Source organism: Buceros rhinoceros, unplaced genomic scaffold (genome assembly GCF_000710305.1).
Source record: "Buceros rhinoceros silvestris isolate BGI_N320 unplaced genomic scaffold, ASM71030v1 scaffold1117, whole genome shotgun sequence".
NCBI classification, from domain to species: Eukaryota; Metazoa; Chordata; class Aves; order Bucerotiformes; family Bucerotidae; genus Buceros; species Buceros rhinoceros.
In genome coordinates this window covers 93,296-116,394 of record NW_010420258.1, presented here as the reverse complement: position 1 = coordinate 116,394, position 23,099 = coordinate 93,296, and the positions used below count along the sequence as shown (strand labels likewise).

At 38.8% G+C, this 23,099-nt stretch overlaps 1 protein-coding gene across 1 annotated transcript in view; it reads left to right on the top strand.

Moving 5' to 3' along the window:
* The window catches only part of MAN1A1 (mannosidase, alpha, class 1A, member 1), a 111,447-nt gene that overhangs the window by 16,898 nt on the left and 71,450 nt on the right, over nt 1-23,099 (top strand). Inside the window, exon 3 of the mRNA XM_010139225.1 lies at nt 6,710-6,790. Within this exon, the coding sequence (XP_010137527.1) occupies nt 6,710-6,790 (81 nt within the window). The remainder of the gene's footprint in view (nt 1-6,709; nt 6,791-23,099) is intronic.

Genomic DNA, 23,099 nt, shown 5'->3' with positions numbered 1-23,099 from the left:
AAGAGCGTTTCATGATTTGCTCTCAAAAACGGACAGGTACCAAATGAGTTGAGGAGCTGCATAAAGAGGAGGGAATGAGCAAAACATCAAGGTTGTGTTCAGTCTTGGGTCCACCAGCAAAGGTGTTTACAGACATCGGTCAGTCACTGTATCTGAAGCTTGGAGAGTTACCCACAGTCCTGGTTTTTGCCTTTGCACTTAACTTTGCAAGTTTGACCACCTTTTAAAAAAGCGTTGTATGCAGCTTCGTACAATGTAAAAGTTTTGCCTGTAATGTCTACTATTTTGAGAACTAGAAAAGAGTGGGAAAAGTATGGAAATTAGAAATTACATTCATCGCTACTGCCAGGTAGAGATTATCATACCCTTTTCCCAAGATCCTCGAACAGCAAATATCAGTAGGATCTAATTATTAATGCTTTCAGCATGTATCCTTACCTCAAGTCTATCTGTGGTGTGGCAGTCAGTAACAGGACAGACTTTTTCAGCATCCAGTTTGTTTATTTCAAACTTTACCATTACATATCTGTAGAGATTATGATTGACCTGTAGTTATATTTAACAGTCCGTAACCTAATATTCTGGCTTGGAGGCAGATGGGGTTTTGGTGCTTTATTATTGATGGTTTTTTCCTCTAAGTGAGAAAACCAGAAAGTTTCCTAATAGAACAATAGCAACAGAATAGCTTTTTGGCTTGGAGGCAGATGGGGTTTTGGTGCTTTATTATTGATGGTTTTTTCCTCTAAGTGAGAAAACCAGAAAGTTTCCTAATAGAACAATAGCAACAGAATAAAAAAAAAAAAAAAAAAAAAAGGGCATGTGGGGATTGTGAGTAAATGGACTTCAAGTAAATATGGAACAGGTCTGTGAAGAAGCTTCAGAAAGCCAGCAGCTGAAAATGGTTCTTTAGTTTGGGGGGCTATTTTTTACTAGTTTGCCACATAACTTGTTAATACACTCAAAATGCCAGACTTCAAAGTTACTTGATTTTGATTATGATTAAGGAATTATTTTATTTGGCTAAATGGAGATCCTCCAAATTTATCACTAAATGCAGTTCTTTTGCTGCTAGAATTCATTAATGCCTCAGTAACATTTTATTTTTGTGCCTGTTTAAGATCATACAGTTTGCCACGTGGAGACTTCTGGAAGGTTATATAGCATGTGATGGAATAACCAGGCTTTGACACTTGCAATAAAAAGGTTGCTAAAATGGTGTCCCTTGTCTTTAGGAACTGAGTATCTTAGCAAGCTGCTGCTAAATTTACTTTGTGGAATATAAATGAAACTTTTTTTGCCCACAATTGCAAGTAGTTTTAATGTGGTTTAATTATAGTAGCTTAAAGTGAGCTGTTGTAATATTCTTCGTGTCTCTCTCATACTTCCAGGGCTGCTTGAAAATGGTAAGATTTGTTGTTGTTCCCAACCTTTGTGCTTCACCAAGGGAGATATTATTATTTAATAGTAATACTAACTACAAGTCCCTCTCATTTCCCTTGAAACGAGTGCTCTGTGTCCATTTTTTGGTCTAGAATGATATACATTATTCATCACTGTTTCATGCACGTTGTTTGCAGAGCTTGTTAGCAGGATGCAGGCAGTTTGCGCTGGTATCGTATGTGGGCGTTCCCAAATCTTCGTCCCTGAAGCCAAGCCGTGATGATGATATGTGGGCATGGGGACAGTCGTTATGTTCCTTGTACATGGGAGGAATAGATGGAAATGCAGATGAGGTGACTGAAGTTTTATTACACTCTTGACGGGACAAGGAGAACTGAGCGAAAGAAGGTTTTGGAAAGAATCTGTGCAATAAAGAAGACCGAAACCAATTATTTGTTATGATTTGTGGCTCTATTTGCATCTTCATAGAAGCTGAGAGAGTAAACTCTTTATCAAATATAGATTAAGATGGCTTGATTATTGTGAACACGGTCATCCAGATAAAGAGCCCACAGTATTTTCTCCAATTGAATTCTGAATGGCAGAGCAAGTAGCAGTGCTGATAAGTGCCAGGTAGAAGCTGATACTAGATAAATCAAATTGGAATGTGTTTCAAATGTGTTCATAAGTGAAGGTGACTTCCCTTTAGAAAATATAGATGGAAATTGTGTTGGCCTTGGTCTATGAATTTGTGGAGAGGAAGACTTTCAGGAAAGAGATACATTAAGGAAATGATCCAGAAGGATGTGAATACTGATTTTTGGGAAGTTGGAGGAGTCCAATAGGAGAATGGCTACAGGAAAGCCCAGCTGACAGTAGTTTTATTTTCTGAATGCTGAATTCAGCCACAGTTGGTTGAGGCATCAGTAGTTCACCAGCATAAACATAATCCTCCAGTTCACGGAAGACTGAGGGAAGTGGTGAGGTGCAGCTGAGATCAGATTGGCCGTCTCATAGGTTTGCGAATACAAAACAAACACAGAGTAACACAAACCAGCTAATCTAAATCACGCACTTCAGGGTTTTAGTTTTTTTTTTTTCCTGTTCGGTAACGTTTCTTGCTTTCTAAAGATGGGGTTTCCCGTCAACCTCCCTTTCTTTAAAAGGAGTTAGTTTCATAGATCTACTAGTTAAACCTGTTGTGTTCTGCAGCTTCTTCTTCTGCGCTATGGTTCTTCTGTTGCTTAAACACCCCTTATTTTAGCATTTCTCCTTGTCAGGAGAAAATGTGGTAACACTCAGCTGTTTCCTCCTTTGATAGCAGAGACTTGCTTACGAGCAGTCTGCACCATATATAAATAGGTTCACTTTGGTGTTATGCATCTAGCCAGTAGTGTAAAGGATGCTACATCTCTTTGTCAAGATAAGCTTGTCTTTGGAAGCTAATAAAGGAAACCAGAAGAAACTCCATGAAGTTATCACAATTTTGCTCTTGCACCACATAATGGATACATATATTGCTTTGGTTTTCTATTTCTCTAAGTACAGTGAGCAACAGTCAGAATTTCTCTTGATTTCATGCAGTACTTGGACTACCACGTTTATGATTCTTTTATCAGAAGATGAAATAGCAAGTGATAAATTATTGATCAAATGTAAGATGAAAGACCAAATTACTCACATACTTCAATTAACATAAAAGCCCTGGAAGTAAAACAAAAATATGTTGTTCCTGATATTCATATCACTTTTCCAAGCATCTACATACTCTTCAGAATCCTTTATAAAAGGGAAGCCACCAAAATCAGTAGCCAAAGCAAGATGGAATTGCACAGGAACAATAAGAGCTTAGCACAGCCGTGTACTAACAAAGGAGTTTCAAATATTGTTGTACACAGTTCACAGCCATGCATCCTAATTGGGGTACTAATGAAAAGACCGGAAAATTGGAAATTATATCTATCCAATTGATCAGAGCTGTCTTACATACTTGGGATCTTAGAAAAAGAATACTGTAGTCATTTTAAAATAAGCACATCGAGTCACTTCTTCTTACAGAAGTTCCATTTGATATAATGGAATTAATTAAAACACTTCTCAGACCTGCTATGTCATGATACAGTGATGGTTTGAAAGAGAAAGCTAAACTTGAAATAAAAAAATAAAATAATTCTGGCCTTCTTCAGCTGGTAAAGTAGATACTTTGGGAAACGCAGGTGAAGGCTTTTCCTATATATTTTGGCACTGTAACATGGATCGTAATGTATCTGTGTACAGCTGGATCTGAGAGCAAAATAAAAAAATAACATTGCTTACTTAGTATTTTACCACTGAGTGGAAATACACAGACTTTCTTGTGCGAACTGTGTGTGGATGATGATTAAAAATATGAAAAGAGGGTAATGATCAGGGCGTAGCATCTCAAATGCATAATACAAAAAATTTTTAAAAAAACAAACCAGAAAGAAGGATAAAGTTGCTGTAGCAGAAATCTGCCACTTTTAGGACAAACACTTTTCTTAACACACTATAACAAACTTACCATGTAGAGATGAATGTTTTTCTGACGTGAAATTATAAAACTTCTTTAACTGCTTTGCAAAGTGCTATAAATCCTGTGCTCTCTGAGACTACCACTAGCTTGGTTTAATGAGTTTAAGAATAAATTTGTATTAAGCGTACAGCTTTCAAATCTACCATTAATGAAATGTCTGTTTCATTAATTGCATCTGCTTCAATGGCTTGTGTAAAGACTTGGGAAGAGACAAGGATTTAGAGCAAAGGCTCAGAGATGTGTGCAAGTGAAGTCCTGGAGATTTGATAATGTTGAAGCATTGGTTAGCTTCAAGAAGTGTCCTGCAAGATGACCACTTTGGCAAATATTCAGGATTACAGTGCAATTAATCTTTGTGGTTTGACAGTAATCCACGTTGCTTCAAAATCATCTTTTTGTCTAGAACTGATTTCCAGAAGCAGGTGTCAGTGGATACATACTGAGCTTTTCTGAAAGGGCCCTTGCATGCCTTGAAAGATAGCCATGGATTGTGAGTTCTCAATTGTATTAAATTTGTAAAGGCAAAATGTAAAGTTCTGGAGACAAAATGTTCAGCTCACATATCGCTCAATTTGCTTTGAGCAATCCAAAATCAAAAAGTAGTTTAACTGAACCCTTACAGGAAACACAGGTGGCTGGGATATCCGATTAACTCCTTTCCTTGTCCAGTATCTGCCTCTTTACAGCTTCAACTTTCCCACATCAAAGAGAAGTTCTTGGCAAGTTGAGGCTCAGGATTGAAATGGAAAGAAGGAGGTTCTCAAGTAAAATACAATTTATAGGAGATTCAGCTAGCTCAGGCTCCAGAGAAGAGAAGCTGCCCCTATCACTTTTTTAATCATCCTTTAATCAGACAGATGAGATCAGCCTTCCTTAAGTCAGGTCAGTTCTCTACAAGCTGTTTTATTCATTGGATTTAGTTAAGTTAGACTTCTTCATTTAATGTAGAGTTCTTGCGTAGGTAGCGTGCTTAGTGGCTGAAGACCTGTACTGTGTAGTTAGCTCAGATTTCTGGAGGATTTAAATGTTTTTAAATCTACCTACCCAGATTTACCATATATCATGGTATAAAGAGAAATGCGCAGCAATGGTGCTAGTTAAAGTTGAAGTGAAATGTTACGTACAGAATCGTGCAAGACAGTGAGACAACTTTCTCAGTTTTCAGTGTTAACCTGTGATGCCAGGTCCGAGGTTTTTAATAGGCAGATGTGTGTGATGGCTTTACTTTGTCTTCCCCTTTGAATTGTGCTCGTGTGTATATAAAAAGAAAAATCTACACAGGCACACACAAACATACTATAAGAATTATACATTGATCCTTCTGTGGATCCCTCTATTTTTAGAGAGGGAGGTGCAGAATATGTTTTAGAGGATAGATGTTAAATGCCTGAGGATAAGTGGACAAGCATTTTAGCAAGTCTGTGAATGCTTTTGACGTCTGATGACCCTCTGCAATGTGCCTAGATACCTTTCCTTAGAGTGCCTTGAAATCTGAAAAGTGTTAACTAGCATTTCAGATAAGTAACCTAGTGCTGTTTTCTTCTGCAAAGACAGATGACTAGAATTTAAAATACACGGGAAAAAGGGAGCAACTTCTTCCCTCCAGCATAAAGTGACATCTCAACATTTAAACTGGAAAAGTACAAAAAACTAGCTGAATGAGAAAAGCCTCCAAGACCTTTGGAAGAAAATCCCACAGCTCCACCATGCATTGATTTATATTAAATATAGCTGTAGTGTATGTCAGCAAATAGAAGATGGAAAAACAACTCAATAGAAGCAGGAGCAACCCAGAACACACAGAAGTCAAACACCTTATTTACGTGCTCAGAAGTTTAGAAGATTGACTGCTGGGCAACATTTTCCTACAGAAATCCAAAAAATAAAATGTAGTATTACATTAAAAAGTGAAAATTAAGAAGCTTTAGTAGATCAGCTTTTCAACTGAATGCCTCTTGAGTGCTTCGATTGTTGTGAGTTGGGTTAAAATTGGAATTGACTTGCTAAAGAACAAGAGAATGTAGTGATCATGGGACTCAGGTGCTTCATTTAGGTTTGAATTTAACAAGGCAGAGAAGAATGTGCTTTTTAATTTGCAATATATGATGGCTGGATCTGTACTGCTTAGGACAATAAACCTATTCTCTATCGTCAGTAAAAATCAGGCTGGCTTGGGAAGAGCTGTCACTGTAATAGTGAAAGATTATCTATTATCTGCTTTCCTAGTGAACGCACATCATGATTATATTTTTATTATGGACATAAATATATGCTATGATATATAACTCGTTCTACTATTACATCTCATTCTAATGTTACATCCCATTTTAACAATAACCTGCTTGCAGGCTGAAGTGGGAAAACTCTGATACGACATTGTGATAAAGCACTCCTCACACAGTGTCTTGAGAAGAGATGGTGTGATGAAATAGCGTGGGACATGATTTGAGAGCGGTTTTTTGTGTAAGAACGCTGAATCATCTGCAAGGAAGTACTTGAGATATGTGGATTTAGAGAATGCCTTGTGTCTGAGTGGAAGAGATAAAAAGTTAAACAGGATGAGAACAGGATAGGGTATTTAGTTAACGCGGGGAAGAGAAGGAAATACTTTAAAATGCTGTCAAGTTCACTTATATTGGCTTTCCCTGCATCATCTGTGTTTTGCCGTTTACAGCTGTTGTAACTTAATACCTGCATGTATATAAAAAAACCCCACGAAAACAAATCCATGCTAAAAATATAAGGGAATAAAATGATGTTTGTTTATTTCAACAGAATGCTGAAATATCAGTATTTGAAGTGAACATTCGTTTTGTCGGTGGACTACTTTCAGCTTACTATCTTTCAGGAGAAGAGGTAAGATATTTCCACGCAGTTTATCTGAAATACCGTCATCTAGATAAGTACTTAACTTCCAGTTTAATAATTTTATTTATCCAAATTAAACTTGTGTAGAACTTTGAAAATGGCTTACACAGCAGAGACCTGCCCAATGGATTTTCTTGCTTCTAATACTGTTGTTTTGTCCAAGTCTTAAAGCTATTATTTCATGTAACTGTTAAATGGCTTTGGGTTTTTTTTTTCCTGAGTTGAAACCATACCCGGTTCATTCTTACTGGGGTTCGTGCTGGAGTGTGTAAAGATGGAGTTCCTGTGCCATGGTAGTGGTAGAATTGGTTTGTCAGGTTCCTGCTTCACAAATTAGTTTCAAGCGTGTCCTTAAACTCCTATAAATTATACTTCTGTTGGCCTTCTATATCTTAAGTAGACTTACCTATTCATTTCCCATGGTCCTGTCCTGAGCATAGGTGGTATTGAAAAGACATTAATGTTTTAAAATACACAGGTTTTCTAATTTTAATTGTCTTACAATTTTCTGGGGAAAAAAAAATTACGCTTATACCCGTTTCAAATTCACACTTAACAGTAATGGGGAAAAAAATGAGGTTCTTTGTAGCTGGCTTCTTGATCTTACTAAATATTGTTTTACTTAATGTTCCATCTCTGACTCTTGGAGGAAATCACTTGTTCTTCTACAGTAACTCAGCAATTAGAAATAAGCACATCTAAGGGTGCCTAGAGCTGAAAGCTCTGCCTTCTGTGACTAAACAGTTGTATCTTTCACTGCAGATCTACTTGCAAAGAGGAGTGAACTTTTCCAGTACACGACCTATAGCTACACTTTAATTAAGTGGTTCTGATGGAAGCAGGGGCTGCTTCTTGGCAGGCAACAAGCTAGTAGACAGCTGTATGTGAGCCCTTACATCAAGTGGCAGCTGTCTGCCAAGAAATTCCTGAACCGTTTGTTAGTGGTGCTGTTGATTTCATATATGTGCCGATAGTTTATATCTTCTGTCTGTTCATGTGCAGTCTCATGTTCAATCAGTGCCTATAGGTTCCCTTAAATTACTCCTAGTCACCACTTCTCAAGCATTTCTTCGTCTTTAGAGAGGTGGTTTTACCACCACCTCTTGGACTAAATTGAGAGCGACGATGGTGCTCAAATAAAACTCTTGTACAAATGAAGTGAGGAAACGTTTAAAACAAAACAAAGTGTTTCACACAATAGACAATTAAGTGGAACTCTTTGCAGTGGAATGTTGGTGATACTGGAATGCTAGTGTCCATTCTAAAAATGGACAGACTCATTAATGAAAGTAAACCGGGCTTCTAAACACAAAGATGACGCGTGAGTAAGGAGAGTCCTGAGCTCTTGCAGGCTGGGAAAGACAGCATCTGTGCTTGCTGCTGGTTTCACACTCTTTGACAGGTATCTGCTGTCCGAAACAGAATGACGTTCCTAAACTAAGGGTTGTCCTAGTGCTTAGAGAGCACAACTGAGCGGGCTCTGCTTCTCTCGGATTTGGGGAAACTTCCCGATTTGTCTCCTAAATCCCAGACACCAAAGCAGTAGCCAACTACTGCCTAGGGGAGGAGTGGGGCACAGCTGTTCTGAGGACAGAGCAGCTGGGCAGCAGCATGAGACTTCCCATGTTGAGTGGGTCTGTCCTTCACTGGTGCTGCCGACAGGGGTGGAAAGGACTGAAGACACCCGAGAGGCTGGCTGCCACCATAGAAGATACATCTTTAATCATCCATTAGTCCATTATATTAGTGGGTGTTCCTAAGAAGGTGGAACAACCTGTTTGCAGGCTGTTTTGGAGGATTAAGCTTTTCCAGTTAAAAGCTCATTTAATTCTTTATCAGATTAACTGATATTTGCTGTGCTGACTTATCAATATCCTAATTACAGAAAGCTATGTTTCGGTAAAAGGAGTGACGGTAATAATGATTGTTTGTACTTTGGAATTACATTTCCATGGGTAATGATCCAAAGCTGTAACACATTTTATGTTCTATAATCACTTGTAAGTCTTGACTAATCATGATTAAAGAATATCCTATCATACTGAGTAGTTCCTAAAGCATCCTACTCACATAATAGTTCATTTAGATAAAGGCACCAATGGGAATAATTCTAAAAATGAACAAATTGAATACTTTGCCTCTTGATAACTGCATGTGGTGCTCACTTGAGGTGAATTCTATTAAACTTTCTACAATTTCTGCCTTACTAGAATTACTATGAAATATCTAAAAGTGCTAGAAGACTGTCATACACTGTAAGTCACATTATTTTTTTTAATGTTATGATTGCTATTTAAACCCCAGCTAAAAAGAATTCCAGTCAAATACCAAACTTCATTTGTAAAACAGCTACCAATACCAGAAAACTTGATTTCAAGACGATTAACTTTTTAAGAACTCCTCTTTCAAGTCCCTCATAGTAATATTGCATGTAAATGCTTTCTTGGTATTTTTGCATGAGTCAGTGACTGTAAGGGGTTATTAAGAATAAACCTGGCCTCTTTAAAGCACTGCTAGTACTTTTTTCATTGTTTGTTTGTATGAAAGCATCTGGAGGAGCCTGTGATATGGTAAGTTTAACCCATAAGAGCAGTACACATTTTTTTGCAAACTTTCTTGATCATTTCATTTAAAATAAAGCAGACATGCGATTCCTCTTCTAAGCAACTTAGTATACAACTTTTGATTTTTATTTTTAACTGGAAAATAAGATGTCTAGTAGGGGAGAGATTTGTTCTACAACTGCTTTGATGTGCTTGATAGCCTGATGTGAAATTTTGATATACGGAGTCAGGAGTATTGCATGCAATGAGATCCCGTGTTCTACAGACCCAGATAATTTTTTTTGTCTCTTGCTTAAAACACACTTCCACGTGTAGTTATATAAGGAGGTAATTTGTCAGCTTTTGGAGGAGGACAACACTGCATCCTCTAAGAGCAGCTAAGACCTTTTGTGGAGTTTGTAAAGGTGACAGCCATTATTCCTGAGCACTGTTCCCACTGTCATACTGGTGCTGAAGGTCATGGTAAGCATATGGCACCGCTTGGAGAGAACATACAAGCCTAAATACTGATCTGACCAGCTCTTCCGGTGTACTGATAGCAGGTTCTAACAGTGTTGCTAAAGCTGTGTAGTAAGGGACTGTTTTACTTGAAGGTTGGTTCTGCAGTCAGGGAATACATTGCCCAGGCAGAAACAGAATTAGCTTTTATTAATTGCTGTTTGTAAAGTAAATCCAAAATGCTCTGAAGTGAGTAAGGAGCATGTGAGTTTCAGATCTAGCTGGGAAGTTCCCAGATTCCTTTGAAGCTTTTCAATTTTTTGAATGGGATGAATAATTCCACCCCCACCCCCCGAGTTAAAATATTTTGGATTCAGCAACTGTTCTTCCTGCATAATATAACTTAGGACTAAAGATAGTTAACTTCAGTGGAGGAAGACAAAATAAAGTTGATAATGATGTTCATATTGCCATTTATCTCCATGGCATGAAGCAGAAATGTGACAGTTTTTTAATTTTTTTTTTTACTCTGCAGCATATCCTTTATGAAGGAACACTAATTTATCCTGATCAGCATGCAAGAATAAAAAAAACCACAACAAACTGTTCTTCATGATGATTAATGTTGGACTTCGAGTTTCATCTATTACTCTCTACCACCCGTTAATTAGAAGTAAAAAAAAAAAAAATGACACATCACCTAATTAGTTTATATCTGCGTTTAGGATGGGAGTTGCAGTGCCACTATTCAGCCTCACTTGATGATCTTGGCCTCCTGTCTGACTTCAGACCTAATCATTGCCCGCTTAAAACAACCATCTGTCAGTGATGATAGTGCTGTCTTACTAATGAGGAGCAGAGATGAAATAATGATGCAGATCTTATTGATCTAGAGCTGCCTTTGCCAGGCTGACCACAAAACACTGCTGACTTCATATAGTGCTATGACATTCTCCAGAATTTAGCTGTAGCTTTTTTCTTCTCTGACTCTCCCTCTTGTGTAGAGGTCTCTCTTCATACAGAATGTTTAAATTCCATAAATACAAAAAAATTACATAATTAATCATTTAGCAGTCTGGAATAGTAGGAGGATACTGTGCAAAGGTATTGGCCTATTTCTGCAAATCAGGAGTGTAAATTCCTGTATAGATGCCTTGGGGATCTTACCTCAGTGTGAGAACTGACCGCATGTTTTATCTCCTGCTTTATTTCACTAAACTTGACACTAATTAACAAGAGGACTTTTCCTTTTATGTCCTGGAAGCTTGTTTTTAATGGTGTTTGAAACTCCAGACACACTGTATCAGCTTGATCACTTCTGTGTGAGTGCCACTTAACTCCTCCTTAAGCATCTTCGCAGACTGGCAGTAGAATTCTCTGGTAGAAACTAGAAGACTGCAATTGCCTGTAGTTTTCTGCAGCCCTGTTTGCCACCTACTATCCATCTGCTGCCACTTTGAGTGATACATCAGTACTTCAGTGGTGTCATGTTTTAGTTCATGTAGAGCTCCGAAATGATCTTGAGGATATGTTTCATTTTTATCGATTTATGATTTTTTTTTTAGCTTCTGTATTTCATAGAATCCCGGAGTCATTCAGCTTGGAAGAGACCTCAGGAGGTCGTCTAGTCCAGCCTCAACATTGGGACAGCGCGTTAGGCTTGTCCTTTTAAGAATCCCCTTGCACAGGAACCTGTGTAGGCTCTTCAAGGACACTGGGGCAAATTTAGCTTTCCTGCAACAGCTCTGTTTCACACACTGTGCTCTTTTACACAGATATCTCTTTGCTCCTCCTGGCTCTCTAGCAAGCCTCACGTTTCCCTTATTTTGTTTTTTATCTTTGAAAACTGGTTCTTCAAAAATGACTTCCAGCATGACTTAATAGTTTTTCATTTACCTTGTCAGACATTATCAGTTTCTGTATTCCTTAATTGGACTTAATATACCTTTGCTTTTAATTGCCTGCTTTAAAGTCACACCAAAAGAAGCTACAAGTTACCCGAGCCTTTTGATTTGAGAATCTTGTGAATCTGAACCTTATCTTTTATCCTCCAAGTTATCTCCAAGCATTTTATCCATTTGGCTGTTTCTTCCTATGTTTGTTTCAGCTGGTCCTTTCCAAACTTAAAGAACAGATTGATTTTGGTAATGTTTATAACAACATCTTGAATTGGAGTATCTGTTAGAGAGTAATACGTCAAACTAAGTTAAAAGTTACTTTTTCTCTTATAGACTCTGAGTTTGTGCAAGCAGCTGTCGTTACAGCCTATAAAAGCATGGTTTGTATCTGCTCTGAGGTAGCGCTTAGCAGCCTACTCAGGGACGGGAGGATTTAAAATCTCCTCTGTTTCCCACAATCACAGTATGTACTCCCCATTAGCGTTTCAGTCTCTTCACCAGCTTTAATAGATCTGACGCTATTCTCGTTCTGTGCTAACTGCATCAAAATGTACTACAGAATCCCTATGGACTCACATTCTGGAGATAACCTTGACTCCGAAGATTTTCTTTGATGTAGATGTTCTGCTGTTGGAGGCAGATTGCCCTTCAGTCTTCTATTTTTGTGTCTTAAGTTCCTGCAGTGCAATTACACTGTCGCTGTTGGTGAAACCGGTCTCTGTTAAATAGGTTCCCTATACTCCAGAAGCTTCCTCGTTCCTCATACTTCTGTCCCCTTTCTCCCAATGCTACTTGCTCAGCTGCTCTGTGCGACTCTGCCTCTCAAGCTGGCCCCACACATAATTCTGAGGAAACTTCAAAGAATGGTAACAGAGGTGCAGATTTCTAGTCTTGCACTTACTTCAAATTTTGCTTCTTGCTTTTCCTTCTCTTTCCTCTCTACTTTGGCATTGCTGATACCACGTAAACATACCACAACTACAAACTGTTTCTCAGCGCTTAAATACCTGAAGCACGGTGAAGCTGCTGCCGCCTGTACCTCAAGCATGTAATCAATTGCCATCACCAACAATTTTGGTGCCTTATGATAAAGACCCTCAGGTTACTCCACTAAAAGCGAAAATTGTGGCAATTTACAGTGGCAATTTACATTAATTCAGTAAATTGCTGTCTGCTGGAGTTGAGCAGTAGGAGCGTTCCTCTTTCAGAGGTCTGTCATCAGCATGAATATCTACTGCACGGAAATGGAGAAGCTGTGGTGACAGCCTGCTGCACCTGCCGTAGCTAGGCGTACTGTGAAACTGGGAGTCAGAGCCTTCATTTTTGGTCTGAGAAACATGAGTTTAGAACTCTGACCTGTACACAACCATGTTTTCCACTTTTGTTGGCTTCCCTACTGCATAACTTGAAAGAGTTTGTTTGGGAAGTTTTTTCAAAACAACTAAAAAAATTGGTTTGTCTCATGGCAAATTTCTTTGGCATGTTTTTACATTCATGGGTTGCCTTTAGAAATAACTAAACCAGAAAGCCTTATCGCTCATTACATTAATTTTAACAAAAATCCCTGCTCACCTCCAGACTTCTATAGTCTGATGCTAATGCTGGTAAACTGGTAGAAAGGAGAATGGATGATAATGAGAGCTAAGTAATATGTGATTGTAACAGCTGGTGTGTTTGACATGAGCTCATGAGCTGTATTATTAAGTAGAATTCAAGCAGCTGAGAGGGAGCTGGTTTGTTTGCTCTGAGGATTTGGCTCTCAACCAGCTCCTGCAGTTTCACTTGATTGTGGTTCTACAGAACAGTCGGAGAGGGCCCATCTACTAGAAATACTAGTGTGGGTGCTTTCCGTTTGAGCAGCTGCTCTAGATGGACCCAAAAGAGAAGATTTCCTTGCGTGTGAATTAATATACTATACAGAAGAAATGATACGCTATCAACAGTCTGTCCAGAGTCGCAACGCATCTGCAGAGAGGCTCAGCACGGAAGACATTTGTGTCTCTCATTTCTCTCTTACTATTCAGTTCTGTCATTTTGCAGCACCAAATGCAATTGCTATTAAAAAAAGGAGTAATGGGAGAGTAGAAACATATTGCCTGAAGACTTGGTGGGATTGCCTTGTTCTGCAAATTTAATAGAAAATGCAGAACACATGGTTAAATACAGGATTCTGTGGAGCCATTTGCAAGCAGTGTTGAGATTGTTGCAAACAGACTATCCACATCTAAAGAATTATCCTTATGTATAATTCTACAGCCAAGACTTTGACTTATTTCTGCAAGTGAAAGCAACATAAAAATATCTCAGTTGGTGCTGACAGTGGGAATAGATCAGCATTAATTTTCCTTCTTTAATTCTAGGCTATATACAATATTTGGGAAAGTATATTCTCTCTGTGGATGTATATAAAGTTCAGATAGATAAGTAATAAATGTTACTGAATCACCGTTCTTACATTTTTTTCTCTCCCCAAAAGTACGGGTGAAAATAGTACATACTTGTGTTTCACTCTGGGGATGGAGTAACTTTTCATTTCCTCGTCTAAGTCTTTCACAGTGTATAGCTCGTTTATGTAAGATTCCATTTTGTGCTTTGTCTCCATAGACTGAATCGATTTGGAGGTTGTTTTTCATTAAGTTGTGGGTTAAGCAGATGATAACATACTCTCCTTATTAGCTTAGAGCAGATAAAAGCATAAACCATCCAGTAGAAGATGACCGTGTTTTTCATTCTATCGGCAACTCCTAAGGCATTCCATCAGATTCCCAAATTTGACTTTAGTGAAGAATTCTACTTCTGTATCTCTTTGCAAAAAATTTAATTACTTCTATTAAAGAATTTGTAAGCATTAATTAATTCTAAGTATTTTAAATACAGATCAAGTGAATAGAAATTAATGGTGAAATTGGGAAAGTTCCCCATCCAATTTGCTGTTTGAAGGATCAGATTAGAGATTCATTACAAAACATCACTTGGTGCCACATACAAGTCCTGCTGCTTCAGTTTAACTGAAAATCATTGGCAAATTGAATGCCTGAAATGAGAACATCATTGCTGTTCTCGCATGCCCTTTGTGCTTCCAGCGGTAGGTACAGATAATGGTATCTTTGCTGCAGAAGAAACAGGTATTCATTTAGTATCCTTTGGATTTGGCAATACATCCTGCTCAGCAGATCAAACCTGAAACAGATACAAACAAGGTTCACTGACTTGCAGTTAGCATAAGCTCTTGGGACCAATCTATGGAGAGTGCTAATTGGCTTGTGGATTTTTTTGGCAGTATTTGTTGTTTGTGATTTTCAAGAAATACGGAAGATTGGAAAGGAAAGATAAGGCGGGATTTTTTTCCAGGTGTTTTGGAAATTGCAGGAATCCATTTGTTTGCCATTTGTTCATAAAAATGCAACAGTTGAGAGATGTTGATAAATGTTGTGGTTGATAAATGAGTGCAGTTCCTGTCTCTCCTGTGCCAGAAGCTTGCCTCTGCCATATGCAGAGTGTATTTGCATGTGCAAATGATTGAGAAGGAATTTGGAAGAGATGTACACATGGAAAATCCTGTGCCACTTCCAGCACGGTGCATGCCAAGTGAAGTGTGGGGTTTTGGCTGGGGATTGCCCCTAAACAGAGCTGTCATGAAGCATTTGAAAGATAAATCTTTGGTTTCCTCAGATCAGTGAATAATAAGGGCTCGTTTTGCATAGGGCTAAGTGCACAGAGATAGGCAAACTGCAAACTTTTCTTAAGGCTGAGAATATCAGAAAATCACTCCCATGAAGATTTTGAACAACGATGACTAGTATGTACTGCCAATGTTTCACATAAATCTTACTTTGTTTCTTCTAGAGAAAATAGTTTAGGATGTATTTAAACAGCTTCAGTTAACAGAAGGCAATCTTCTTCTGGCATCAAGGGCCAGTTCTGGTTTTTCTTATGATTCAGATGCAAGGACCCATCAAAAAGGCTCTGTCACTAGTTACTCTGAAGAACTGGATGTGTCTGGTTTGTTTCTTTTTTCAGCCTTCAGGCAGTCATTTGCTTTTGCAGGCTAAGCAAAACAACCACACTGGTGCAGTTTAAAGTAATGTTGTCTCTTGGGGAGCAAGTTGTCCTTAATTTCTGCAAGCATGACTAGATAATTTTACAGTCCAGGATATCCTCAGGATCATCATGTGAAAAGGATATGCTGTGAACTTTGTTCTCTTCCATTTTGCTTTGAAAACTCTTTCTTGTTTTCTTCAAACCAGCAGCTGCAGAACAAAGTCAGCAGCTCACAATGCCAGTCCTTAAAGGATGTTATTTTCCGCAACTTCTTCTTAAAACCAGTATTCATAGCATGCAGACAATTTCAATCTTTTCTTTTATCATGCAAAACCAGTGAATAACTGAAACCTTCTCATCTGCATTTGCTGCCTGTAGGGTATCTCTTACAAACATCCTTCAGCCTGTGCTCAGTCTTTTCTCTCCAGAGTTGCTTTTATTTCCATTTATATTCTAGAGGGAAGAACAAATAATCTTCCTGATTCTAGGCAAGATCAATTACTGCAGAGATGTTCTGGGCAAACATTGCCACACTGCTGCAGGAGACTGTGGGAGTGGTATTCAGCACGTTTTAGCAGACTTACTCCAACATTAAATGTCATCAGCCTTTCTGATTTGCTTGTAGGTTATGTGTTAAGTTACTATGGTTATTAACTGACCCAAGGCCAGAAGTAAAGACTTACTGAGATAGCCAGAAGAACTCCTTGCTTAACCGATTTTTTTCTTGATGGACTATGACAGTTGGTGGTAGAAGCACTGAGTGTAGCTGGTGCTAAGATGCCCCTTTTCTAAATCATACTTTTAAGACTTATTTTGTATCTAGTTCCAACTTGACATTACAGTTAAGGTAATACGTTTTAATTTACATACCATCAGATATAAAAATAATTTAGTGAAACCTACAAAATTGAATGGCTGTGTGAAGTGTTCAGTCAAATTGTAAAATAAAACCCTAAAGCCATGGCATGAGTTTTGGTAATTGTAACAGTAAGAGTTTAATTGACTGTCATGTCTTTTTTCTTTCCCCTCGCTTCAAGTGGGGGTGTGGAAAACAATTTGATGATACCTATATATGCTAATATGCATACTTGAAATCTTAATAAATACTTCTAACCATTATTTCCTCCAAATATACACTGCATTCAAAAATAATATTTATCTTTGGAGGAAACATCTTACGGCTGTCTAATTATACGAATGATTTTGAAGTTTAACTGTAAAAAACCCTTCTAACTGCAGGGAATTCAGAGAAGCAGTTGAATTGCTTGAAAATTTATGGCTTGCTGGCAGCACTGCTCTTCAGTGAGAGCACTTGTTCCTGACACTTAAGAATTGGAAATGTCTGCTTGCCTCCTTATATTTGAGTCACTTTAGTTTTATGGCTTGTCCAGTAAGAGAAATAGTCTTACAGTAAACAGAAAGGAATTGAATTAGTCTGCCTGGTGATTTACCTTACAATAGAAAAGCAGCTTCTTAAATCACAGTTCTCTCTTGAAGCCTCCTTTTTGGCTTGTATAAACAGAACTACAAGAGAGTTCACATTTCTTATATTTAATGTAAGGAAGATACACGAGCACTTTATTTAGCATCCTTTTGGATATGCCCATTGCTGGTCAGACAATTCAGTGACTATTGTCTTATCATAGAAATCTCATCAATAAGAAGGAAAGCATCGAGTTAAACCATCATCTTCTTTTGCTGCTATACAAAAGAGGTGTTTTCTTCTTCCATTACTTATATAAAAAGGCCGCTAAATGGTGTGACAGAGGTCCCGTGGGAGGAGGAACCTGCAGATTATGCTAACTTTATAACATGTTCCCCTCCTCAGAAACATAACTTCTTAGGAAAACTTCGTCAGCACCACTGCTGGTGTTACAAAACTCACCTGTCATGGAGTCAAGCTAAGCTGTTCACGCAGCTGCAAATCCAAGCTGAATTTATCCAAAAGGCAGCTTCTCAATCCCATTGTTTTTAATGAAAGTTACCAAAACAAACGAAGGAAGTAGTTTCTAAGACGTTAGGAGATGTGACAGTTATCGGCATTTACTTGTAATATGAGAAAGCACTGAAACATGAAGGCTGGAACAGCTAAAAGTCTCGGTTCATTTTCGATATATACACTTGTGTATAAATATCTTGTGTATATATACATCTTGTGTATTAAAGTGAAACAGCAGTAGTCTGGAGTTGCTGCAGTGAGAGAGTTTTATGAGCAAATGGCTTGTTCCTAAGTGGCCCATGCCATAAATCTAATGGAGTGACAGTTGGGGCTGTCTTTGTACATGTGATAATTTTACTTTTTAGGAAATTTATGATGTTTCCAGTATGTTGAGATCACAAAACCTGGAAATTCCAGTGTCGGCTTCAATCCTAGGATAAGGATTAAATGAAGCGCTTTACTGTTTAAACATTGGACAGCCTTAATATACAACATTAATTTTCAGTGAATGCTCATTAAATTTGATATGTTTAAAGAGCAGAAGAAACATTCTAAAAGTCAAATTAATGGTTAGTGGAATTGGCCATGTATGAAGAGGAACGGAGGATCTCTGGTAAAGGACATCAGAGTAAACTTTACAAATGAGACTCCTTAAGCTTCTTGTGTTTAATGAAGACTCTGTAAAGGCTGGAACTCTCTAATTCTGTGCCAAATACCATGACTTGCTTTTAAAACTTCAGTGTTCAAACTTGTCAGTTTGGATTCTCATTCTGCTTTGTTCCTTGTCCTAATCCTTTTGCCACCTGCGCTGCACGTAGTTCACTTGTCATTAGTTCTTGTTATTATTAGTTTACTTCTTTCTTCTTTCTAAAGCAAGCCGCCTCTACCTTCCAAGAGGAGACTTGTTGATAAGTTGTTTCAGTGTCTACTGAAGCTATAGCTTGGACAAAAGTCGCTGAGGACTATACTATGACGCTGACCTTTGTATGCCCTAATGCTGTGTCTCAGTGTGCATCTAACATTTATATAAAACTTTCCACAGAAACTGAAACACAAGAGGTTTCCTCTGAACATCGGGAAACATGTTTTTACTGTGAGAGTGACTGAGCACTGCAGAGATTTCCCAGAGAGATTGTGGAGTCTCCATCCTTGGAGATATTCAAAAGCCATCTTGATGTGGTCCTGGGCAACTGGCTCTAGGTGGCCCTGCTTGAGCAGCAGGGTTGGACCAGATGAGTTCCAGAGGTCCCTTCCAACCTCAGCCATTCTGTGACTCTGTGAACTTGCATCGCAGCTTCATGAAAATACAGCCCCTAGGCTTTCTGGAGCACTTTGTGTGAAAACAACAGGAAGAGGGAAAACTTCTCTTTCTTAGGGCCCCAGCATTAGCACTGCAGGCCGATGACAATAGCTCTACAGCAATGGGAGTAACTCTCTCCAGAAGGAACTAACCCTCAGCTGGCTGGAGAGAGCTACTCTGTGCTGTCTGCTCTGAGGATGCTGTCAGTGTAAATTTTAACCATTTGAGGACTGGCCTCTGAGTGGTAAAAACACCTGACTTAAAATACCTGGCATGGTGTCAGATCGAGGCTATGTGGTGATGCAGGAAGAATTCACCACCCTTTTGAGGGGAACCAGAGCAAAGAGACAGAGTAGTTGTCTTTTCTCGTTGGCTCAGCAGGCTGACCAGGTATGCTCTGCAGGTACCTATTTGCTAGCAGTCAGTTCAAGGAAGATGGCAGAACAATGGAGATCCTTAACCTTGACCCTTTCGTACAAGGACCCTTTAGCTTTCAGCTGTTGAGAGTTGTTTCAGTAAGCTTTTGTTCTAATGTTGGAGTAAAGAATCAAAGTGAGTAAATTAAGTTAGAAGAAAGAAATGAGCAGAACAAGGTAGGTGTACTTGGTATCCTCTTCTCCTTGTTGTGCTTGTATATTTGATAATCATCATTTAAAACTCTTTTCCTTAACACTAAAACAAACTTACAAGTATCACATAACATTGGCTGAAACAAACAGCTCTTCCTTTGCTATTGAGTTTACATCAAGAAGCAAATAGAATATCCTTTACATTCACTGAGTGATGGTAGCCTTTTTTGTGCCTGCTGTTGTGGTCTAGGAGCATACTTTAGAGTGAAGGCATCACTCTAAATGACTTAATGGTATCAGAATTAAAAGATACAGTCAAATTTACAAGGCCAGGAATGAATCTCATGTTAGCACTGTATGCTGCATTAAGGATGTAATTATTGATTCACCATGCAAAGTTTATCAGGCTCCTCCACCACACCCCCTGCTTTCCCACAGATGGTGTGACAAGTCACCTCTCAACCTCACCTGCTTGAAAGGAGAGTTTCGTATGCAAAGTACTATTCCTTGTTTGGATACAATAGCTTGCAAGATGTAAAAGGAGCCAGCTATCTAAATTTGTTGTTACAGCACTCAGGGTTGGGTACACAGGATTAAAAAAAGAAAATTAGGAATCAGATGCTTGTGGCTTAACAAAGGAATTGTGCTAAAGGATACTCTTTGTTACTGGTGGATAAGAGTAATTTTACTAAGGCAGCTGTTTCCTTAATCAGCAAAAACACAAACCTCTAAGAAGACATCTGGATGTTTTCTGTATCACTTCCCAATGTAATGAGTTTCCATTGTAGATGCCATATTTTTAATTCCATTCATATTTACTTACATCAAATATAATTTCAAATATATGTATCATCTTCCCTAACTGTAGAAGACCTGATCACTAAATATGTGATACATTTTGTACTGTTCCCATCCTTGCCTGGTGTGTTAGTCTGTGAGTTGCTTCTAGGGCTGACAGTGTTTCTCACCAGATTCCAAGCATTTGGATATTGGACTTCTGCAGGTTTGAGGGGGTTTTGTTTTGTTGGGGATGGAGCTGTGACAGCATCTGCTCATCCTTCAGTTCTACAGTTGTGTGGTGCCCTTTACAGTGCTCTCTGTGGTTCAGAGCAGGACATACCATAGTGTTAATACATATACAGTGGTTTAATAGCCTGTTCCAGTTGTGCGAATCTCGGGTGAAAACAGAGATTTAAAACATGCACTAGCTCTTCGGTGTGGGCTCAGTTGTCCATCATGGGCTGCTGACAGTTTTAATGCCTGATGGTTTGCCATCAGCCCTTGTTAGAAACAGATGCTTTATTTGACTGGAGACCTAGGTTTTTCTGTTGCTGACAGGACACAAGACTGGCATCCCAAAGCTTTGACACTGATTTACTGACACTGACCCATTTCATAATTTATTTTGGGGTGGAGTGGGATTTCAGAATACTGAGATTTGAGCGCAGCTCTTGTAGTCGTGAGTCTTGTTACCTGTGGTTTGGCCCTCGGGTGCCAGCTTGCTGTTGATCTGTACCTGTGCAGCAAATCCAACTCATTGTGCACGCTGCATATCGCACCTCGAAAAATTAAGGCTGCCCTGAGTTTGGGGTGAGGAATTATCAAAGGCTTTTATGCCTAACAAGTTCCTTTTGTTACAGGGAATTTAGTTGAAGTTTATTACATTCATCACCACCTTTTCTTGAATTATCACAATAGAGATGATATTAAATGGTCGACTCATGAGCTCTCCAGGTACTAATGGGTTGTAGCTAAGCTCTTGATTGTGCAAGTGTACATAAGCTTTTAAAAAAACAGTGCTTTCTTGACATTAGTAGATAAATTAGCAGTTACTTTTTCTCTTGTGGTCTAAAAGTTCTTCCTGTTAAATGTTCTTGGAGTTTATGACTGCGTAAGCAATCTTAAATACACATGAACAGCACAGAAAGAAATAACTAAATATAACTGGAACAAACTCTTCCTTTATGATATTTTAATTCTGCAATTCCTGCCTTCGTTCCAATTTCAAAGTGCAAGTCAGATGTGTGTAAGTTACGGTACATTAAAATTTGTTTGTTTTATGCCTTGCCGCCTTTCTGCCAGTTTGTACCATTTATTACTGGCCTTCCTAAAAGAAGATTTTCAGACTCAATATATCTACTTAGAAATTCTTCAGTTAAAAAGCAACTGAAGTAATTACGTGTGTTAGCTACTGCTGATATCTTGAGAGGGTTTGTACTTGTTGCTATGTACATTTGAATTAAATCTGGAAATATCTCACTAATCCAGTTACTTCCATTTGATTAACTTCTCTGTAGTTGTTTCTACAGGGGGGGACTCTTCATGGTATGATGTGACTTCTTTGGTATAATAATCAGCTAGAAAAGGATTTTTTTTTTCTTTTGCCATCAGTGAAACCGTAACAAAAAAGGCTAATAGAATGAAAAAAGGGATTTTTAAATTTTATTATGTTTAAAAAAAAAAACTAGTCGAATATTTGTAATAAGCATATTTTTTAAATGGATTTGTTTCTGTGAGCTGGTGACCATCACACTGGAGTATTCTGGAAAGGACAACGCAAATCTAAAAGCTTGGCCGTGTTTGTTGTTTCCTCAAGTTGTGAAAAAGACTTGTACTGCCCTAGTGGTTTGCAGAGGAGATAGGGTTGTTGCTCACAGGTGCCACAGGCTCCAGTGGAGCTATTTGCATACTTCTACAATCTCAGCTTTCAAAAGCCGGGAACTTAGGTGCGGCTTCCTGAATTGCTGCGTCATCTGGAGTCCAAGAGCTCTCTCGAGGTTTGAGTGCTGATGCCTGCTGCTGTCACAGGTGTGTCAATGAGAAGCTTTGTATTCTTGTACTGAACGGGATCTTCTGTTCGAAATACTACCCTGTGGCTCTTTCAGACTTAGATTGGGATGGAGAGTCCCCTTTGACTACAGAATCTATATTTTCCAGGTTCTTGCCACTGCAGACCGTCTGTCTTTTAACACGTTCTAGCCCAGCACTGTGGAACAGTCAGTGCTGAGCAGGGTTGTGGGAAAGACCGCAGACTGTCGTTATTTTTAAATGAAACGTCCCTCCTGCTTTATACAGCTGTGATATTGTTTGTATGTGTGAGGGAGGGAGCTGTATGAGAACTAGTGCTGTTTGGAGAATTTTAATGAGAAGAGAGCATCTGAGATTATTTACCAAACTAAGGCTTTTTTTTTGAACTTAGTCCTGTTCCTGGGATTTCTGACATCTCCTAACCCCAAGACGACCCTGTAAGCTGTGTAACAGCTTAACTTGTGCTCCCTCTGCCGGCATCCCCATGGGACAGAAACCTGGTTAACATCCAGGGAGGGAATGACTTGCTGAAATTCTCAATAAAATCTAAAGGCTGCTCTGGCTGGTCAATATTCTCATGTGAAGGTGTGACAAACCAAGGTCTGTAAAGGATGGGAAGCGCGCTTTGTTTTCTTCGTGATGCTTTTACAGAATTGGTGCCCGTTTAAATTTTGCCAACCTGACTGACAGTGCCTGGGACGTCCCTGTGGCTGGGTTTGGCTTGGGCAGCACAGGCAGCG